This window comes from Theropithecus gelada, chromosome 11 (assembly GCF_003255815.1).
Source record: "Theropithecus gelada isolate Dixy chromosome 11, Tgel_1.0, whole genome shotgun sequence".
Lineage (NCBI taxonomy): Eukaryota > Metazoa > Chordata > Mammalia > Primates > Cercopithecidae > Theropithecus > Theropithecus gelada.
In genome coordinates, this window is record NC_037679.1 from 71,947,547 (window position 1) to 71,965,251 (window position 17,705).

At 46.6% G+C, this 17,705-nt stretch overlaps 1 protein-coding gene across 4 annotated transcripts in view; it reads left to right on the forward strand.

The window, feature by feature from the left end:
* Positions 1-17,705, forward strand: part of RPH3A (rabphilin 3A) — a 338,247-nt gene that overhangs the window by 290,356 nt on the left and 30,186 nt on the right. For all 4 annotated transcript variants that reach the window (XM_025402467.1, XM_025402465.1, XM_025402464.1 and 1 more), the window contains 5 exons: positions 11,612-11,741; positions 12,975-13,058; positions 14,996-15,161; positions 16,359-16,397; positions 16,493-16,639. In XM_025402467.1, the coding sequence (XP_025258252.1) occupies positions 11,612-11,741; positions 12,975-13,058; positions 14,996-15,161; positions 16,359-16,397; positions 16,493-16,639 (566 nt within the window). The remainder of the gene's footprint in view (positions 1-11,611; positions 11,742-12,974; positions 13,059-14,995; positions 15,162-16,358; positions 16,398-16,492; positions 16,640-17,705) is intronic.

Sequence of the window (17,705 nt, forward strand, 5' to 3'; positions counted from 1 at the left end):
CAACTAAAAATGTCTCCAGACACTGCTCAATGCCCCCGAGGGGCAAAGTCACCCCTGTTGAGAACCACTGCTCTAGCCCTTTTGTTGGTGGAGAAGGAATGGGAGATGAAATGGACTGTGATTTTTCTTGCAGTCATACTCAACTTCTAGCAAAATAATCATAAGAAACCGCTTTTATTGGCATCATGTGCCAGCACTGTGCTCAGAGCTTTACGTAGATTCATTTATGTAATCTTCACAGGAATCCTATGCAATAGAATATATTACAATCATTCCCATTTCACAGATGAGGAAACTGAAGAACAGAGAGGTTTAGCAGATTGCCCAGAGTCACACAGTTAATAAGTGGTGGGACTGGGATTATAAATCCAGGCTGGCTGGCTCCAGGATTGGGCTCCTATTCTGCTATTCCATAGAGGAACAAACATTTATCTCCAAGCCCTGTGCTAGGAACTTTCAAATATCATATATTTCCTTTAATCCTCATAATGTCCTCGCTGAGAGACAGACAATCATCTCTGCTTTACAGCTGAGTAAACCAAAGCTCAGGGAAGTTAAGCCACTTGCCCAGAGGCACACAGCCTTTATGTGGCCAAACCAGACTTTGAACTTGAATTTGTCTTTCCACTTTATCCTATTGCTTTTGGGGAGTACAGGTGGGAAAGGCAGTTGATGGACGATTCTGGGGATTCAGAGAAGTAATTACAGGGTATCTCAAACATTTATCGAAGTTAATTGATCGTTTCATATGTTTCTTCATTCAGTTGAACAGTTCATTCCTCTTTACCACAGTGACCCTTGGCCCCTTCAGGCCTCAGCACCACATTTTCCCAACTCTATTTTTCATGACAGGAAAGAGCAGGGAGAGGGGTCAGAAAGAACCCCAACCAAAGCACTGACATGAAACAAAGATTTCATTCTAGCATCTGGGCAGCTGGACCTAACTTCCAGATCCAGTTCTTCCACTCTTGAGCTGTGTACACTTGGGCAAGTGAGTTCCCCTCTATGTGCCTTAGTTTCCCCATCTGTAAAATGGGAGTGAATAATAGAGCTTCTCTCCCAGATTGTTGATGGCTTAAGGAAAACAATGCATACAGAGTACTTAGCACAGCACCTGGCACAGTAAACACTCAGAAACAGCAACCACAACTATTGCTGTTCCTGGGTTTGTCATGACACAGCACCTTGCCCAGCATGGACTGCACTAGCCCAGCTGAGCCCTCCAGTGGTCTTTCTTGGCTCCCTCGTCTCCAACTCTGAACTGAGGTGACCTCTTTCCTTAAAGTGCCGAGGCCCAGGCAGGAATCCCATTCACCAATCCCTCAAGGAGACTGAGATCTAGGGCTCCCCAGGTGGTGACAGTAACAAACAACAGGGAGAATTAATGAGTCTGAAATGCACACGCCCTGCACGCCAGCGTGTGGCTTCCTGATGGAGCAGCTCAGTCATTTAAGGACAGATTCCTGAGAGACCCTGGCATTACAACCTCAGGCCAGCCCCCATCAGAGCAGCCATTTCCCCATTCACAGCAGATGGTCCAATTTTGACTTCAGAAAGTGCCAACTTTAATAAACTCAACAGTAATATCCCCCTACTTGGCAATTAGGGTGAGGTGAAGAGCGAGCAGGGATTCTAGAATTGATGGTGTGGTGTGGGAGGTGTGTGTGTGTGTGTGTGTGAGAGAGAGAGAGACAGAGAGAGACAGAGAGAGACAGAGAAATAGGCAAAGATCAGAGAAAGATAGAGAAGGACAACATGACATTGTACTCATTCTCCCACTTTGCTGCGTTTTTCTGAATGGTGAAATCGTGGTCAACCACTGCTTCTAAAGGCAGCTGCTCTGGCTCCATCCCATGAGTTGGTGGAACCCCAGCTTTTAGCCGTTTCCTCTGCTGATTCAGAGATTGGCACATAGACCCATCACACTGGGGAAAGCAGGGTGCAGGGCGTCTTTCCCAGGCTCTGCTGCACACCACATGAAGCCTACTTTCTGGCACAATTGTACATCCATTAACCTTTTCCTCAACATTCGTCAAGATGTTGCAGCAGTACAGGAAAGTTCAAAAGCAGTTACTTGAATGTTTCTGAGGTCAGTTTCTGAGGTCACTTTTTGTGGGAGGTTGAGCATCAGAAATAAGCAGAGGTCAGTCCTCCACTGGGCTTATGACCTTACTTGAAGAAGGCAGCTGATTGGATCTGATCTCTCTACAAGAGCACAGTGTGTACAGACCATGTAAAAGTGTATTCTTGCATGTAGGTTCTAATCATACATGTGCGTGTGTGTGTGTATGTGCATGCACGCTCATAGCCGTATGTACATGTGCCTCTACAGGCATGCCTGTGGGTGTATATGTGTGGGTGCATGTGTCATCTGTGTGTGTGTGTGTGTGTGTGTGTGTTTGGAGATAGGCACTTGAGTCCTGTAAATTTCTAATCAATGCAGCCCCTTTAAACGCTTTAGAAAGACAGATTTCACAGGCAGATGATAGCATCCTGGATACCCAGAAAAAATGTGAGTACAGGGATGTATAAAACCCACAAATTTCCAGAATAAATAATTAGCAGCAACCACTACTGAATCGTTACCATGTTCCGGGCATTTTACAAACTAAAAAAAACTATCTCATTTTACCTTTGCAACAATCCTAAGAGGTAAGGGCTTTGTTTTCCCTAATTTACAGATAAAGAAATTGAAGCTCAGAAAGGTTAAGTAGCTTTCCTGGGGTCACAGAGCTAGGAAGTGGCGAAGTCCAGATATGGGGCCAGGCAAGCTCACTCCAGAATTGGCACCCCAACCCCTGCATCATAACTGCTTCCTACTACTAAATCCTGAAAGTGTGCACGTCTGCAGGGGTGTGTGTGTGTCTGTGTCTGTGTTGGCGTGCCTGTGTATAGGGAGTCTACGCTTTCTTGGGGCTGCATGTAAATACCTGAAGAAAGCGATTGGAACCTCACAGAGTCAAAAACTTGACTTGTCTGACATCGACAGCCAGTCAGGGAGGAATTGTTCTGCAGAGGAGGGCTAAAGTTGGATTCAGACCCAAATCAGGCTCTGGGTGACTTGATGGGGCAAAAATGTGGGTGTGGTAGGCAAAACAATGGCCTCCCCCAAAATGTCCACATTCCAATCCCTGGAGCTTGTGCGTATGTTACCTCCAGTGGCAAAAGGGTCTTTGCAGATGTGATAGTTGTGAATCTTGAGATGGGGAGATTATCCTGGATTATCCAGGTGGACCCCATGTCATCACAAGGGTTTCCCGTGAGAGGGAACAGGAAGATCAGAGTCACGGAGACATTAAAAGATGCCCTACTGCTGGTTTTGAAAATGGAGGAAGGGGCCATGAGCCAAAGAATGCAGCTGACTTCTAGAAACTGGAAAAGGCCCGGGAACAGATGCTCTCCTAGAGCCTCCAGAAGGAATGAAGCCCTGTCAACGCCTTGACTTTAGCCTTGACCTCTAGAGCTGCTAAGATAAATGTATATGGTCTAAGTCCCTAAGTTGTGATAGTTCGTTCCAGCAGCCACAGAAAGCTAATACAGCAAGTGATTCCTTGAAACCTGCTGGCATGCAGTGACATTTTATGGCCCTCCTTCTGATATGCTCTTTTACCACCATGGAGTTAGACCCATTTGGACCAACCTTGTAGTTTCAAAGGACCTGCTCAGCTCCATGTGTGGAGAAAGACCAGAAACCTGCCTGCTTCATTCTACCTGGAACAGCTGCAGCATCTGAAACTCTCACTGCACCAAGCCTCCCAAGGGCTCCATTCATTTGTTCAAGTATTGTCTCTAAATGGGGCTGGGCGTGGTATCTAATACCTGTAATCCCAGCACTTTGGGAGGCTTTGGTGGGAAGATTGCTTGATTGAGCCCAGGAATTCAAGACGAGCCTAAGCAATATAGTTAGACCTCATCTCTATAAAAAATAAAAAATAATAGCCAGACATAGTGGCACGCACCTATAGTCACAGCTACTTGAAAGGCTGAGGTGGGAAGATTGCTTGAGCCCAGGAGTTTGAGGCTGCAGTGAGCTATGATCAAGCCACTGCACTCCAGCCTGGGTGACAGAGCCAGACCCTGTCTCAAAAAAAAAAAAAAAAAAAAAAAGGCGGGGTGGGAAGTTGAGTCTCCTCCACTGAAAGCCCTTACATGCTGTCCCATCACTCTTCAATAAAAGACCCTGCATGGAGTGGTCCCTGCCATCTCTCCAGCCTCATCTCCCACCATTCAGCCTCCCAGCCATGCTGAGCACCTCTCACTTCCTTCGCATATGCTATTCCTTGGTTTCTCTGAGGACCCGTCCTGACTGTTCCTGTCTCTCTCTTGTGAGTTCTCAAAGCTGCTCATACTTGTCCTTCAGGGGACTTATGATGATTATAGCAATTTACGTGATTTTTTTGTTTTGTTTTTTTGAGACGGAGTTTTGCTCTGTCGTCCAGGCTGGAGTGCAGTGGCGCAGTCTTGGCTCACTGCAAGCCCTGCCTCCCGGGTTCATGCCATTCTCCTGCCTCAGCCTCCCAAGTAGCTGGGAGTACAGGCGCCTGCCACCACGCCCGGCTAATTTTCTTTTTTTTTGTATCTTTAGTAGAGACAGGGTTTCACCATGTTAGCCAGGATGGTCTCGATCTCCTGACGTGATACACCCGCCTCGGCCTCCCAAAGTGCTGGGATTACAGGCGTGAGTCACTGCACCCGGCCACGTGATTTTTTAAATAATGTCCAATCTCTCACTTGAACACCAGCTCCATGAGGGCAGTGATCTTGTTGTTTTGCTACCGTTGCATCCTCACTGTCTACTAGGCACATAGTAGGTGCTCTATAAATGTTTGTCAAGTGAATGAATAGCCCGTCTGCCTCCATTGGGATGGCAAGGCCAGACCAAGTTGGGAACCTGCTTTCCACCACCTCCAGAGGCCATCCATTGGTGCCCAGAGGAGGGGACATACTCCTACATACTCCTGGTGCCTCTGAGAGCATCCTGGGAATTGGGATATGCCCGCCCGACTTCACTGAGTAACCAACAGCTCACCTTAAGCACCTAGCCTGGTGATGGATGTTCTCAGGATGCCAGGTGTGAGTAGTCATCATAAAGTTAATCAGGCATGTAAAGACATAGTAGTGAGTGTCAGCCACTTACAGGGTTCAGCTAATTGGGCACTTCATGTGAGAGAAAGGGATGGAGACATTAGATAGGTAAATAAAACCAGGCAGGCAAATAACACCAGGCAGCCAATGCAGACAAGGTCTACTCTTAGTCATCAAGGGTCCTTCCATTTCAAAAAAAAAGAAGGAGAAATCTCAGTGTTTCTCTCTCAGGATCTGAGAATTCAGAATGCTGCACATGAGAGGAAACTTGAGCTGCAGCTCTTCTAACCTCTCTTATTAGAAGAGGTTTTCTCAAGGTCATTGACTGGAAAAGAGGTAGGATTCAAACCCATGTCTTTTAACCGTTGGCCACATGATCTCCATCTTCAAAAATGCACTTTCTTCTCTGATGTAAAAGTAATACATGCTCATTTTAAGAAAGTCAAGAGAGTATAGAGGAGGAGTCCAGCGAGTTGGGTACATTAAAGAGGGAAGTGAAAATTATCCATAACCCCTCATTACCTGGTGATAATCGCTATGAATATCTTGATGTGTTTCCTTCATGATGTATATATACATATTTGAGTGCACACAATGGAGATGTTCAGGTGAGCACGTTTCAAACCCAAACTCACACCCTGTTCACAATCCTGCACTCTGGGTTTTTGTTTTTTTCCCACTTAACACAGCAAGAAGAATGTATCTCCATGGGATATGCTTCACCACCTCCTTTCGTATTTCTTAAAGTGTAGCCAGGAATTCACCAGCAGACTCAAACAGGGAGCCGCTTTAAAATGCAGGTTGCTAGGCCTCCCCCAACCCTGTAGAATTATTCTCTGAATATTGAACATTCTCCCCAGATGATCTAGATATACCATACATTTTGGTAATATTTCCCCCACACAGTGGCTCTTAACAGGACTTCATGCTTAAATACTGATATCCAGGCAGAATTAGATCCATAGCTGAGAAGGTTTAGAGTCAGGGCCGGGCACTGGTGTTTTTCTTAACGCTGGCTGATTGACATGCAGTGAGGGTAGAGAGCGTCTCCCTTACACATCTAGGGCTTCCCTGCCAAGACTGGTAAAAACATCTTTCTTCTGGGGTGAAGATGCTGAAATGTTTTATCACCAGGATAAAGACCCACTTGTGACACATGGTCCACCATGACCCAATTTTGACTTGGCTTCTTGCAAAGTTTTATTCCCTAGTTTAAAGTCTTAGGCTGTTGGGGTCTTCCATTTTGTGGCTGCAGCATTTGAGGCAGCAGGGTGCCCTAACAGGCAGGCTGCAGGAAGCTCCCTGCTCATTCCTGATCTTCTGAGGGAGAAGGAGGATTTGCGTGTTCCCACCTCACATGCATCCTCTTTATTGGTCTGTACTAAATTCATGGATAATGAGGGTCCCTCAGCTGAGACATTTGAGTAATAATCTTGGTTCTGTTGCATTTCTGTGCCATTTGCTGCTGCTGATAGGAGATAATGAGACACTCCCTGAATAACGTGTGTTCATGAGGCCTTTTGGCATCCAGGAGTTAATGGTGAAAGGAACAGGCACTAGGTGGGGAGGCTGCAGTGTGGGTTTGCAAGTGACAGGCAAGTCCACAGCCTTCATTTTCCAGGAAGAGGCAGAAAACCCTTTTAAGTTTCCTTAAAGCACAATGCGGTTTAGAATTGGATTTGTCCCACGCCCTCTTCCTGAGCTGCTTTGGCAAAGCTTGACTTGAGGCAGGAGGCTGTGGGGATTCATGGAAAGCAAAGATGATTGACTGAAGCAGAGAACCAGATTCTAGCTGTGGCTGAGTGACCCAGGCTAGCAGCCCACTCTCTCTGTGCTCTGAGACCCCAATGGTAGAGTGAGAAGAACACAATCTATTTTCTGACTAAGGCAGTTGATGAAGGTGAAAATAGTTGGGAGCAACTGTGTATAAGAAAAATGTCCCCATGCAACTGCCATCCCCTGCCTCCATGAGCCCACTTCATTGTCTCGTAAAATTTTATAGTTCTATGGCATTGAAAGGCATCCTGACGTTTAACAGCTCTAGTCAACTTCAAACTGTTTTTTTAAAACCCTGGAACCAACTTTCTAAAGGAAATCTAATTCAACAGCCCAAACAAACAAAAGAGATCAATGCAGACATGCTCTGTATGGAATGAGGTGTGGTAACCCCTCAAATTCTCTCTCACCATGCTGCCACAGATGTTGGCCCCTGAACTGGCTCTATGAAACCCTCGGGGTACCATGAAGCACAGTTTGACAACCACCTATGCAACCCAATGCCTCCTATTTTCCAGATGAGGAAACAAGTCCAGAGAGGCAAAAGCCCAGGCTAAAATCAAGATTTGTCAGCCGCATGTTGAGGGTTCTTTGGAGAAACACAGTGATGGAGCATTGGTTGGGTATCTTGTCCCAACCTCGGGCAGTGAGAGGTGGACAGGCTGGAACCAGCCAGGGTAACTGCATATGTGCAGCTTGGTGCTTACTAATGATTGAGGGGCCTTTGGTGAGGGAAAGGCAGGGAAATCGAGTAGGGTGGAGGTTGGCCTGTTCAAGGCGATCCCCATGGCTCTACATGGCACATGGCTGTGTGCACAGCAGCATGGTGTAGCAGCTAAGAACAGGGACTTGGGAGCCAACTGCCTGGGTCTGAGTCCCAGCTTTCACCACTTCTTAGCTGTGTAACTGGCATAAACCACTTAACCTTTCTGTGTCTCAGTTTTCTTTTTTTTTTTTTTTTTTTTGAGACGGAGTCTCGCTGTGTCGCCCAGGCTGGGCTGTGTCGCCCAGGCTGGAGTGCAGTGGCGCGATCTCGGCTCACTGCAAGCTCCGCCTCCCGGGTTCACGCCATTCTCCCGCCTCAGCCTCCGAGTAGCTGGGACTACAGGCGCCCGCCACCACGCCCGGCTAGGTTTTTTTTTGTATTTTTAGTAGAGACGGGGTTTCACCATGTTAGCCAGGATGGTCTCGATCTCCTGACCTCGTGATCCACCCGCCTCGGCCTCCCAAAGTGCTGGGATTACAGGCTTGAGCCACCGCGCCCGGCTCTCAGTTTTCTCATGTAGTAAATGGAAACAAAAGTAATCCTCAGCTTCTAGTGTGACTGGGAGGAGTCATTAAGAAAATCCCTGTGGAGGGCTCACATCTGTAATCCCAATGCTTTGGGAAGCCAAGGCAAGAGGATCATTTGAGGCCATGAGTTTGAGACCAGCCTAAGCAACATAGTGAGACCCCATCTCTACAAAAAAATTTTTTTTATTAGCCAGGCATGCGAGATCATACCCCTGCACGCCAGCCTGGGCCACAGAGTGAGACTCAGTCAAAAAAAAAAAAAAAAAAAAAATTAGCCAGGCATGGTGGTGCATGCCTGTAGTCCCAGCTCAGCTACTTGGGAGGCTGAGGCAGGAGGACTACTTGAAGTCAGGAGGTTAGTGCTGCAGTAAGCTGTGATCACACCATTGCACTCTGGCCTGGGTGACACAGCAAGGCCCTATCTCTAAAAATAATAGTAACACTACATAAATAAAATGAGGAAATAAAATTTAAATAAAAGTCTGTGCCTGGCCCATAGTAAGTGCTCAGTAAACACCAGCTACTGTTATTACAGGAGTTCTGAGACCATGGACTGGGAGCTTGTTCCTGGTTCCTGCCCGCTCCCATCATCCTGTAGAAATAACTTTTAGGGAAGATGGGGTGGCTGGGGGGGAAATGAGGAAGAATCGAGAAGAGTACGCTGCCTTCAGCTCTGCGCATCGTGCCTCCTCAAGTGGTTCTGTGCAATCTGGGTCACAGCGGAGGCTCCAGAGCCTGCAGGCTGCCTTTGCCTGTTCATTGGGCAGGGCAGCACCTCTCTCGAATGGAACGCAAAGGGAGAAGCTGCTATTTATGGCATTGTAACTCAGAGCGCTCTGAGGGTGTGGCAAGAGCAACGAGGGCCGTGGGGAGAGTCAGCATTAGGTGCCTGCCAGGCAGGGCTACCAGGGGCCCTCTGGGTGCTGTGATGCCCCAGTCCCTCCCATCGGCTCTCCCCTGCCATGTATGTACACAGCTGGGACCCAGCCCATGGAGGGGTGGGTGGGGTCCAGCTCTATCTGGGTTCACTGGCTGTGTGTCTAGGAGTCCTCATTTGAGGGATGGGCAAGGAGATGGCTTCAAGCTGGTGGGAAGTGACCCCCTCCCCCCACAAAAAAACGCCGAAGTGGAAACAGGATGCCACAGTCGTCATTCAGTGTGTGGTCTGAAACCAGTGGCATCATGTGGCACCACCTGGGAGCTTTCTAGAAATGTAGCACCTCAGGCCCCACCTCAGACCTGGTATTTCAGAATCTGCATTTTAACAGATCCCCGTGTCATCTGCGTGCACATTAAACTTTAAAAAGTGCTGGGGTCATGCATATGAGACATGGGTTCTAGGAGTTTTTTTATTGTTGTTGTTGTTTGAGACAGAGTCTCGCTCTGTCACCCAGGCTGTAGTGCAGTGGTGCCATCTCGGCTCACTGCAACCTCCGCCTCCTAGGTCCAAGTGGTTCTCCTGCCTCAGCCTCTTGAGTAGCTCGGACTACAGATGCACACCACCACACCCAGCTAATTTTTTTGTATTTTTAGTAGATATGGGGTTTCACCATGTTGGTCAGCCTGGTCTCGAACTCCTGGCCTCAGGTGATCCACCCAACTTGACCTCCCAAAGTGTTGGGATTACAGGCATGAGCCACCAAGTCCAGTTATAGGTTCTAGTTTTGGCTCTGCCACTTCCTAGCTGTGTGACCTTGGGTAAGTCATTTAGCTTCCCTGTGCCACTTTCTTCACCTGTAAAATGGCATAAATAGTAGTGCCTCCCTCCTGGAAGTGGGTAGCAATGCACTTCATGCCATGCTAAGCATATAGTGAGTACCACTGAATTGTAAGCTGTTATTATGCAGGGCTTGACACTCAAGGCGCTTACTTTTGCTAGATACACGTGTGGGGAGTGAGCTGCTCTTATTCATTCATTCATTGATTCAACCAGCATATACAAATCCTCACTACAGCCTAGGCACTGATCCAGCACTGGGCACACAGCAGGGAACAGAACAGACAAGGTGCCTGGCCTGGGGGAACTCATTGCCCTGCAACAAACCAGAGATTGTTTCACAATCAGCTAATTACGTAATGCAGATAATCCCTGTAGTTAATTCCAAAGGTAACTAATGCTATGAGGAAGTACCAGGTTGCTAGTAGAGTGGATAAAATTGGTAGTCTGAGGAGGCTCTCAAGAGGGAGTGCTATTCTAAAGAATGAGGACACTTGGACCAGGCACGGTGGCTCACGCCTGTAATCCCAGCACTTTGGGAGCCCGAGGCAGGCGGATCACAAGGTCAGGAGATCAAGACCATCCTGACCAACATGGTGAAACTCTGTCTCTACTAAAAATACAAAAATTAGCCCAGCGTGGCCGTGTGTGCCTGTAGTCCCAGCTACTCGGGAAGCTGAGGCAGGAGAATCGCTTGAACCCGGGAGGCAGAGGTTGCAGTGAGCCGAGATCATGCCACTGTACTCCAGCTTGGGCGACAGAGTGAGACTCTGTCTCAAAAAAAAAAAAAAAAAATTGAGGACACTCTAGGCAGGAAAAATAAAAAAGTGTGTGTGTATGCAACAGAGAGAGACAGATCACAAATGTGTGTGTTTGTTCCAGGCACAAGGAACTGAATGTGCTCTGATGCTAAAGCAGACAGAACTGAAATTGAAAGATCAGTGTAACTAGAGCAATGATTCTCAAAGCCATTCTTGAGCGTGCATCAGGATACCTTGGAGGACTCATAAAATACAGATTGCTGGACCTCTATCCAGCCAAATTAGAATGATTGTTTAGCTTCCAGGGCATTCGTTTTCAAAGGGGAGCCTTCCTGCGTTCTGTTCACCCTCTACCCTTTCCTTAAACTGTCTGCACTTGACAATTTCGGGGCAGAATTTCTAATTCAGTTGGGCTGGGGTGGGGCCCAAGAATTTGGTTGGGTCATTGAATGTCAGGAGAGGAGGGGGTCAAGGAAGGCCCCCACAGGGTTTCTGGTTTGAGCAAGTATGTAGATGGTGGCGACATTTCCCAAGACTGGGAGGCAGGTTTGCTGGAGTTGGGGATGGAGAGCAGACAAGATGAAAAGTTGAGTTTGAAAGCATAAGTTTGAGATGCCTGTGAAGACATCCAAGTGAAGGCATCATGGAGACAGATAAATAGATCTAAATAAATCTAGCACTCAGAAGGCAGTTTCTGGGAGGAGGTGACAGGAGATAGAAAGGACTAGATAAGGTTCTTAATCCAAAGTCGGTAGAACAGATGGGACTTTGAGGGGTGTGGGAGGGGGTCTTTGGTATTCTGAAAATGTGTCAGAATTTTATGTGCACGTGCCTTTTCCTGGGGAAGAGTTTACAACTGTCATCAGATGCACAAGAGCGTGTGACTCAAAGAACATGAAAACCATAAACCTGACACTGTGGGGTATGCTGGTGGTCCCCAGTCCTACAAGGTCCTTATTTACCTTGTCTCTGCTTCCAGGCGCCTGGTGGACCGCCTGGAAAACATGAGGAAGAACGTGGCTGGGGATGGGGTGAACCGCTGCATACTGTGTGGAGAACAGCTGGGGATGCTGGGCTCTGCCTGTGTAGTATGTGAGGACTGTAAGAAGGTACCATCATCCTCTTATCCCTTCTTCCCTGTGCAGCACCTGCAGAGGGGAGGGTCCTAGGCTCCAGCCGTAGGGGTCACTGGGGTTGGGGGGTGGAACTTGGATCCTGAAGATCACTTGCCAGGATACGGTTTTTTTCTGGGATGCTTCCATGCCCTACTGTCTTCCAAGGTAACCCTGATCCTGGTTCCTCCCTGGAAGCCACTCTGATTCTTCTGTCTCTTAGAGCTGAGTTCCATCCAGGGTGAACTAGGGAGCCTGTGGCAGGACATGAGCTATGATTGAGACTGCAGCTATCCTGGTTATACCTTAGCAAGTTATGTGTCAGTTTAAAGAGCATGCTAAGCACATGTTTATACTTGTGTGTATGTGGAATGCTTTCAGTTTTCTCGTATCCTGGGTTATGATACAAGAAACTTAGAAAGCCTCTGTTTAGCCAAGTTAGAATCATTTAGCTTCCAAAGCATTTGTTCTCAAAGGGGAATCTTTCTGAACTCTGTTGACCGTCTAACCTTTCCTTAAACTGTCTGCACTTGACAGTTTGGGAGCAGAGATACAACTGTCCTGGGGTCTGCCGGACTCCAAGAGTTCAGTTGAACAACCCAGCTGGAGACATCTATAATGTCATCATCTCCAGCTTGATGTCACATTTGACATGTAGAATGAAATCTTGGGAAGAGTTTATATATTCTGAAAAACTTGCCAGTCAACTCAAAAGTGAGAATTTCATGACCCATTAAGTTTTCCTAATTGTCTTAACTTCCAGGAAATTCAATAAAAAATATAGTATTCCATCACACAGTCATGAGGCATTTTCTCAGATAACTTTCTTCCCCTTGGGGAGTTAAACTTCTAGTCATAGTCTAGGTTGTGTCAGGTCCATTTTGGAAATAAAGAGGAAATAAATTAAGACACGAAATGGATATATGGTCATTCGTCTTTAGAAAAAAGTATGTCAGTGATTTCCCCTGTGTGGATGATGAAAATTCAGATCCCACAGGGACACTTAGAGAATTCCTTTATCCAGTGCTTGGGAATGACTCAAGTTCTTGTTACTGGAAATAAGACTCAAATTGGAGTTTTGTTCTAACTGGCCTTGCTCTTGGAAGGAAATGTGAGAAATGGAGGCAAGTTCTTCCTCTTTACATCCACCAAGAGAAAGCGGGGGGTGACATTGCCGTGCCTCCCATGAGCATGGCTCATCTGAGTGTGTTGCCTGTGTTTCATCCACAGAATGTCTGCACCAAGTGCGGAGTGGAGACCAACAACCGCCTGCATTCTGTGTGGCTCTGCAAAATCTGCATTGAGCAGAGGGAGGTGAGTGCCCTGGTCCCATCTGGTGCCTAGATCACCCTCCTTTCTTGGCCAGCTTAAGAGGTGCCTTAGGAGGTTGGTATGAAAGGAGCCAGCTCAGCAGTGAACATTGACAGAACAACCTCACACTATTTGGAGGAATTTCTTTTCTCCTCCTCTGCTTCTGTGACTTTTTTTCTTCCTTCCCATCCTCTCTTCTTCCCTCTCTGTTCATTGCCCTCTGGCCTCTGTTCTTTCTTTGACCCCATTTCTCTGAGTCTTATGAGTCTTATGAGTCTTCCTCTCCCAACATCTTTCCTTTCTGTCTCTCTATTCCATTTCTTATTTCCATTTTTTTCTTTCCTCATACTCTCCTCTTGTTTGAGCTCTTTTCTTCCTCTAATCCTTATGCTTTTTTCTCCCTTTTCCTCATTTTGTTGTTTCTCATATCTTCACACGCTTTTTTCGGCAATTTCTCTTTACTTTGTCCCTCTTTCTTTCTCCCATGGCATCCTTCTCTTCCCCAGTTCTGCTTCTTACTTATCTTACCCCAATTAAGTCCTTTCTTCTTCTTCCAATTTCTTCATCCCCCACCCACTGCTGCAGAGTCCTGCCTTTGAGACCATGTTTCAATAACCATGTTCTCCTCAGTATCTGTCAGGGGCCTGGCAGGAAAGCATTGGCACACTTCAGTAGGTTAATCAAGGACTTGATGAAGGTGTTATTGACAAAGGTCCAGGCAGAGCTAAGAGGAATCAGCAAGGGTTGACGAGTCACCCTAGCACCAGCAAAAACAGGGTTGCTGTTTCCCCTCCTAAGACTGAAGAGATAGAGGAGGGAGTGGTTACCAGACTGGAAGATAGGTGTAGCCTAACAGGAATGCAGTCACTGTCCAACTAGTGGTGGGTTGTGGGGAGCCAAGGAAATAAATACCATAGTCCCACCCTCCTCTTAACTACAAACTCTTTACTTGTCTGGAGAACTCTTCAGCAATCCAAGCTTTCAAGAGGCTTTGTTGTAATCCCTGGTGCTCTCCTTGACCAAATAAACCTGAAGACAGAAGTCAAAGTTTATTTCGTGGAGTCCAGTTAGTGCAGTACATACTGGTCAGCCTCCTGGGGCACAGAGCAGGGTGGAGAATGAATCTGACTGGGCAATGGAAGATGTTTCACACACCATCCTAGGTGTGCTGCTCTATCCTGACCCACAGGGCCAGGAGAAAGGCCAGAGGTCTTGGGGAAGTTGTAGGTAGATCACCCTGTTTACAACAACCAGTGTAGTGGAGAGCATGCCACATTTAAGAGATGGAAGACTTGGAGTTGAGCCCTTGTTTTTCCATTCTCTGGCTGTGTACTGTTGGACCCATCCTTAAGATTTTGGATATTCCATTTTCTCCATCCAAACTCCACTTTCTTCCTTTTTTTTTTTTTTTTTCTTTTTCTTGTTTTTGAGACGGAGTCTCGCTCTGTCGCCCAGGCTGGAGTGCGGTGGCCGGATCTCAGCTCACTGCAAGCTCCTCCTCCCAGGTTCATGCCATTCTCCTGCCTCAGCCTCCCGAGTAGCTGGGACTACAGGCGCCCGCCACCTCACCTGGCTATATTTTTGTATCTTTTAGTAGAGACAGGGTTTCACCGTGTTAGCCAGGATGGTCTCAATCTCCTGACCTCGTGATCCACCAGTCTTGGCCGCCCAAAGTGCTGGGATTACAGGCTTGAGCCACCGCACCCGGCCCCCAAACTCCACTTTCTCCATGGGTAAACTCAAGCCCTTTCTACTGAGTGTTCAGAGTGGATGGACTGAATAAGTATGAATTGTGCAGGGCTCTGTAGTAGTAAGAAAATTGTGCTGGCTATTGTGTCAGGGTGCTTTGGACGAGGAGGAAAGATAAAAATGGGCACTCATGAAGGTAAGAGCAACAGTGCTTGGTTGCCACATCTTCAATCCCTGTCTCTCCTCCCCAGGTGTGGAAGCGTTCTGGAGCATGGTTCTTCAAAGGCTTCCCCAAACAGGTCCTCCCACAGCCTATGCCTATAAAGAAGACCAAGCCCCAGCAGCCTGTCAGTGAGCCTGCTGCCCCTGAACAGCCTGCTCCTGAGCCCAAGCACCCGGCCCGGGCTCCAGCTCGAGGTAGGACAAAACAGGTGCTTCTTTCAGGACCAAGGACAGATCTTAGCCAACTGGTCTACCTGAGGGATGGCCTGACATCATGTCTGTGTTTCCATCCAGTTGTTGGATGGTCAGCTTCTGGACTTGGTTCTAGGACTTCTATATCTCCTTCATAGTTCACCATAAACTCTTATCAAGAGGGTAGCACAAGGAATTCTCCAGCAATGCCAAGCTGCCCAGAGGCTTCGCTGTCATCCCTGGTGGAATATCTAGTGTACAAGAGGTAGAAATTAAAATTAGGAACTGAGAGAGACTCTCACCACCAAGATCACACTGGAGCCTGGGAGAATACTTGGCTTGCTGAGAAGGCCTTCCTGGACCCTAATATTTCTCCTACTATCCATAAGCAAGTCTGACTTGGACTAATTAAAAGTGAAAGATAAATAGAAGGAAATCAGGAAAAGAAAAATTACTGCTACCAAATTGCTACTATTGACATGATCACTATTATCCAAGTATTATGATTAATTATTAAAGTGATTAAGAGGGAGAAGCAAAACAGTAAAAATTTTTAAAAACAACCATAGTAAAACTACATTTTAGTTGGACTAGACCACTAGGACTGACCAGATAAAGCCCTTGCGATAATTTCAATTGACACTAAGTGATAAAATCTGGACTAAATGACAATTCCAGATTGAGTGCAGGCAGTGCTTCTGAAAGGAAGGGTATAGTTGAAGGTTTCAAATATTGAAGTGTCCATCTGCATTTTTCGTAAGATAACTTATCAAAGTACTTAGCACAATGCCTGCCACCTAAAAGGCATTCAACAAATGTTTTCTTCCTGACAAGGCATGAGCAATTTCTACTCCTTGCAGAGAATCACCAAATTGTCAACATATATTGCATTCCTGAGGAGTCCCCAGTTTTCACCACTAAAAGATTCCTTCTTCCTAGTTCTTCTAGGCTGAGAAGGTTGTATAGCATAATTATTCTTTATAAAGCCTGTGTATGCTCGTATGTGTTTATGCATGCAAAAAAAAAAAGTGAAATTGTAAACAGGAGCTAGATCAAAGGGGAAGTTGGGAGGAAGACTTTTAATTTTTGAAACATATTCTTGGGCAATAGTCAATGAACCCCTTTGTAGGCTTCTTAAGTTCTGGTTTTCCAGACACCAGAAAACCAATAATCCTCATAATTTGTGTTTTCTTTCTCCAGGTGACAGTGAAGATAGAAGGGGCCCAGGTCAGAAGACAGGTGGGTTCTGCTGACTCTGTTTTGTCATTTGAGACAGGAATTGGCCTAATTCCCTCGATGCCCTTTCTCCATTCAATTCATGCTCTTCTTTCCAGGCCCTGACCCGGCCTCTGCTCCCGGGCGAGGAAGCTATGGGCCTCCCGTGCGCAGGGCCTCCGAGGCACGAATGGGCTCATCTAGCCGGGATTCAGAGAGCTGGGAGCACAGCGGAGGTGCTGGAGACTCCAGCCGGAGCCCAGCAGGTGAGCAAGATGGGCAAATCCAGAGACAGTTCTCTGGATAGGGAGACTCAAAAAGAATGAGGGGGAATGTGTTTTTATTCATTTACTTAGGCAGCACTTACTGAGTACCTACTGTGTGCCATGTTCTATTCTAGATACTGGTTCTAGTCTACGGTAGAGGAAAGACAGGATTCAGAAACAATTCTGGCTCTAGACATCCATAATTTTGGTTAGATCCTTTTCTTGATGTAATACTATATGTCAGAAAACATGATTTTTTTTTGTCCCCGCCTCAAAAAAAAAAACAAAAAACAAACAAAAAAAAAAAACCAAAAAACCTGGGGGAAAAATGCCCCTAGGCTTTGAACAAAGTAAGGATGCTTCACTCGCAAAGATCTCTCCAAGTCTACCCTTGGCAATGGCCTTTGCTGTCTGGGCATATGGCATAGGTCAGCATGGCCAGGATGTCACTGACAGGCACTCGTATTGGGTACCTCGCATTTCTGGCCTCACTCATGGTGGGTTTATTTGGCAAGAGTGCCCATTGGTGGGAGTCACTGAGCACAGGACTTTGAAGGAAATGTCTACCATAGTGAAACATCTTTGTTCCATAGCTCCTTGTCTGAGACCTCAAAGCAGCTTCATTTCTTTTGCAGGAAGGGGCTGCGTCTGGGTCTAAGTCAGATTGGCTGAATATTTAGGTCCCATGTTGACGTCTGGTCTTCTCTTCCTGAATTGTGTGTTTGGATCTTAGCACTTCACTTCCTCTTATTGGCAACAGAGCTGGGCACATACCTTGTGCTTCATCATCTACCCAGACCTCCCCCAACAATGAACCTATGGTTTAGATGAACAGAGAAAGGAATTTCTCAGATCCTCAACATCATGAAATATTTATAGAGTGTTTACTATGTGCCAAATGCCATTTCAAGTTCTTTTACATATATTGTCTCATTTAATGTTTGCCACAACTCGAAAATCCACATGAGACTTCTGTTATTCACATTTTACAGAATGGAAAAACTGAGCCTCAGAGAGGTGAAGCCACTTGCCCTAGGTCACACAGCTGATAACTGGTTACAATGAG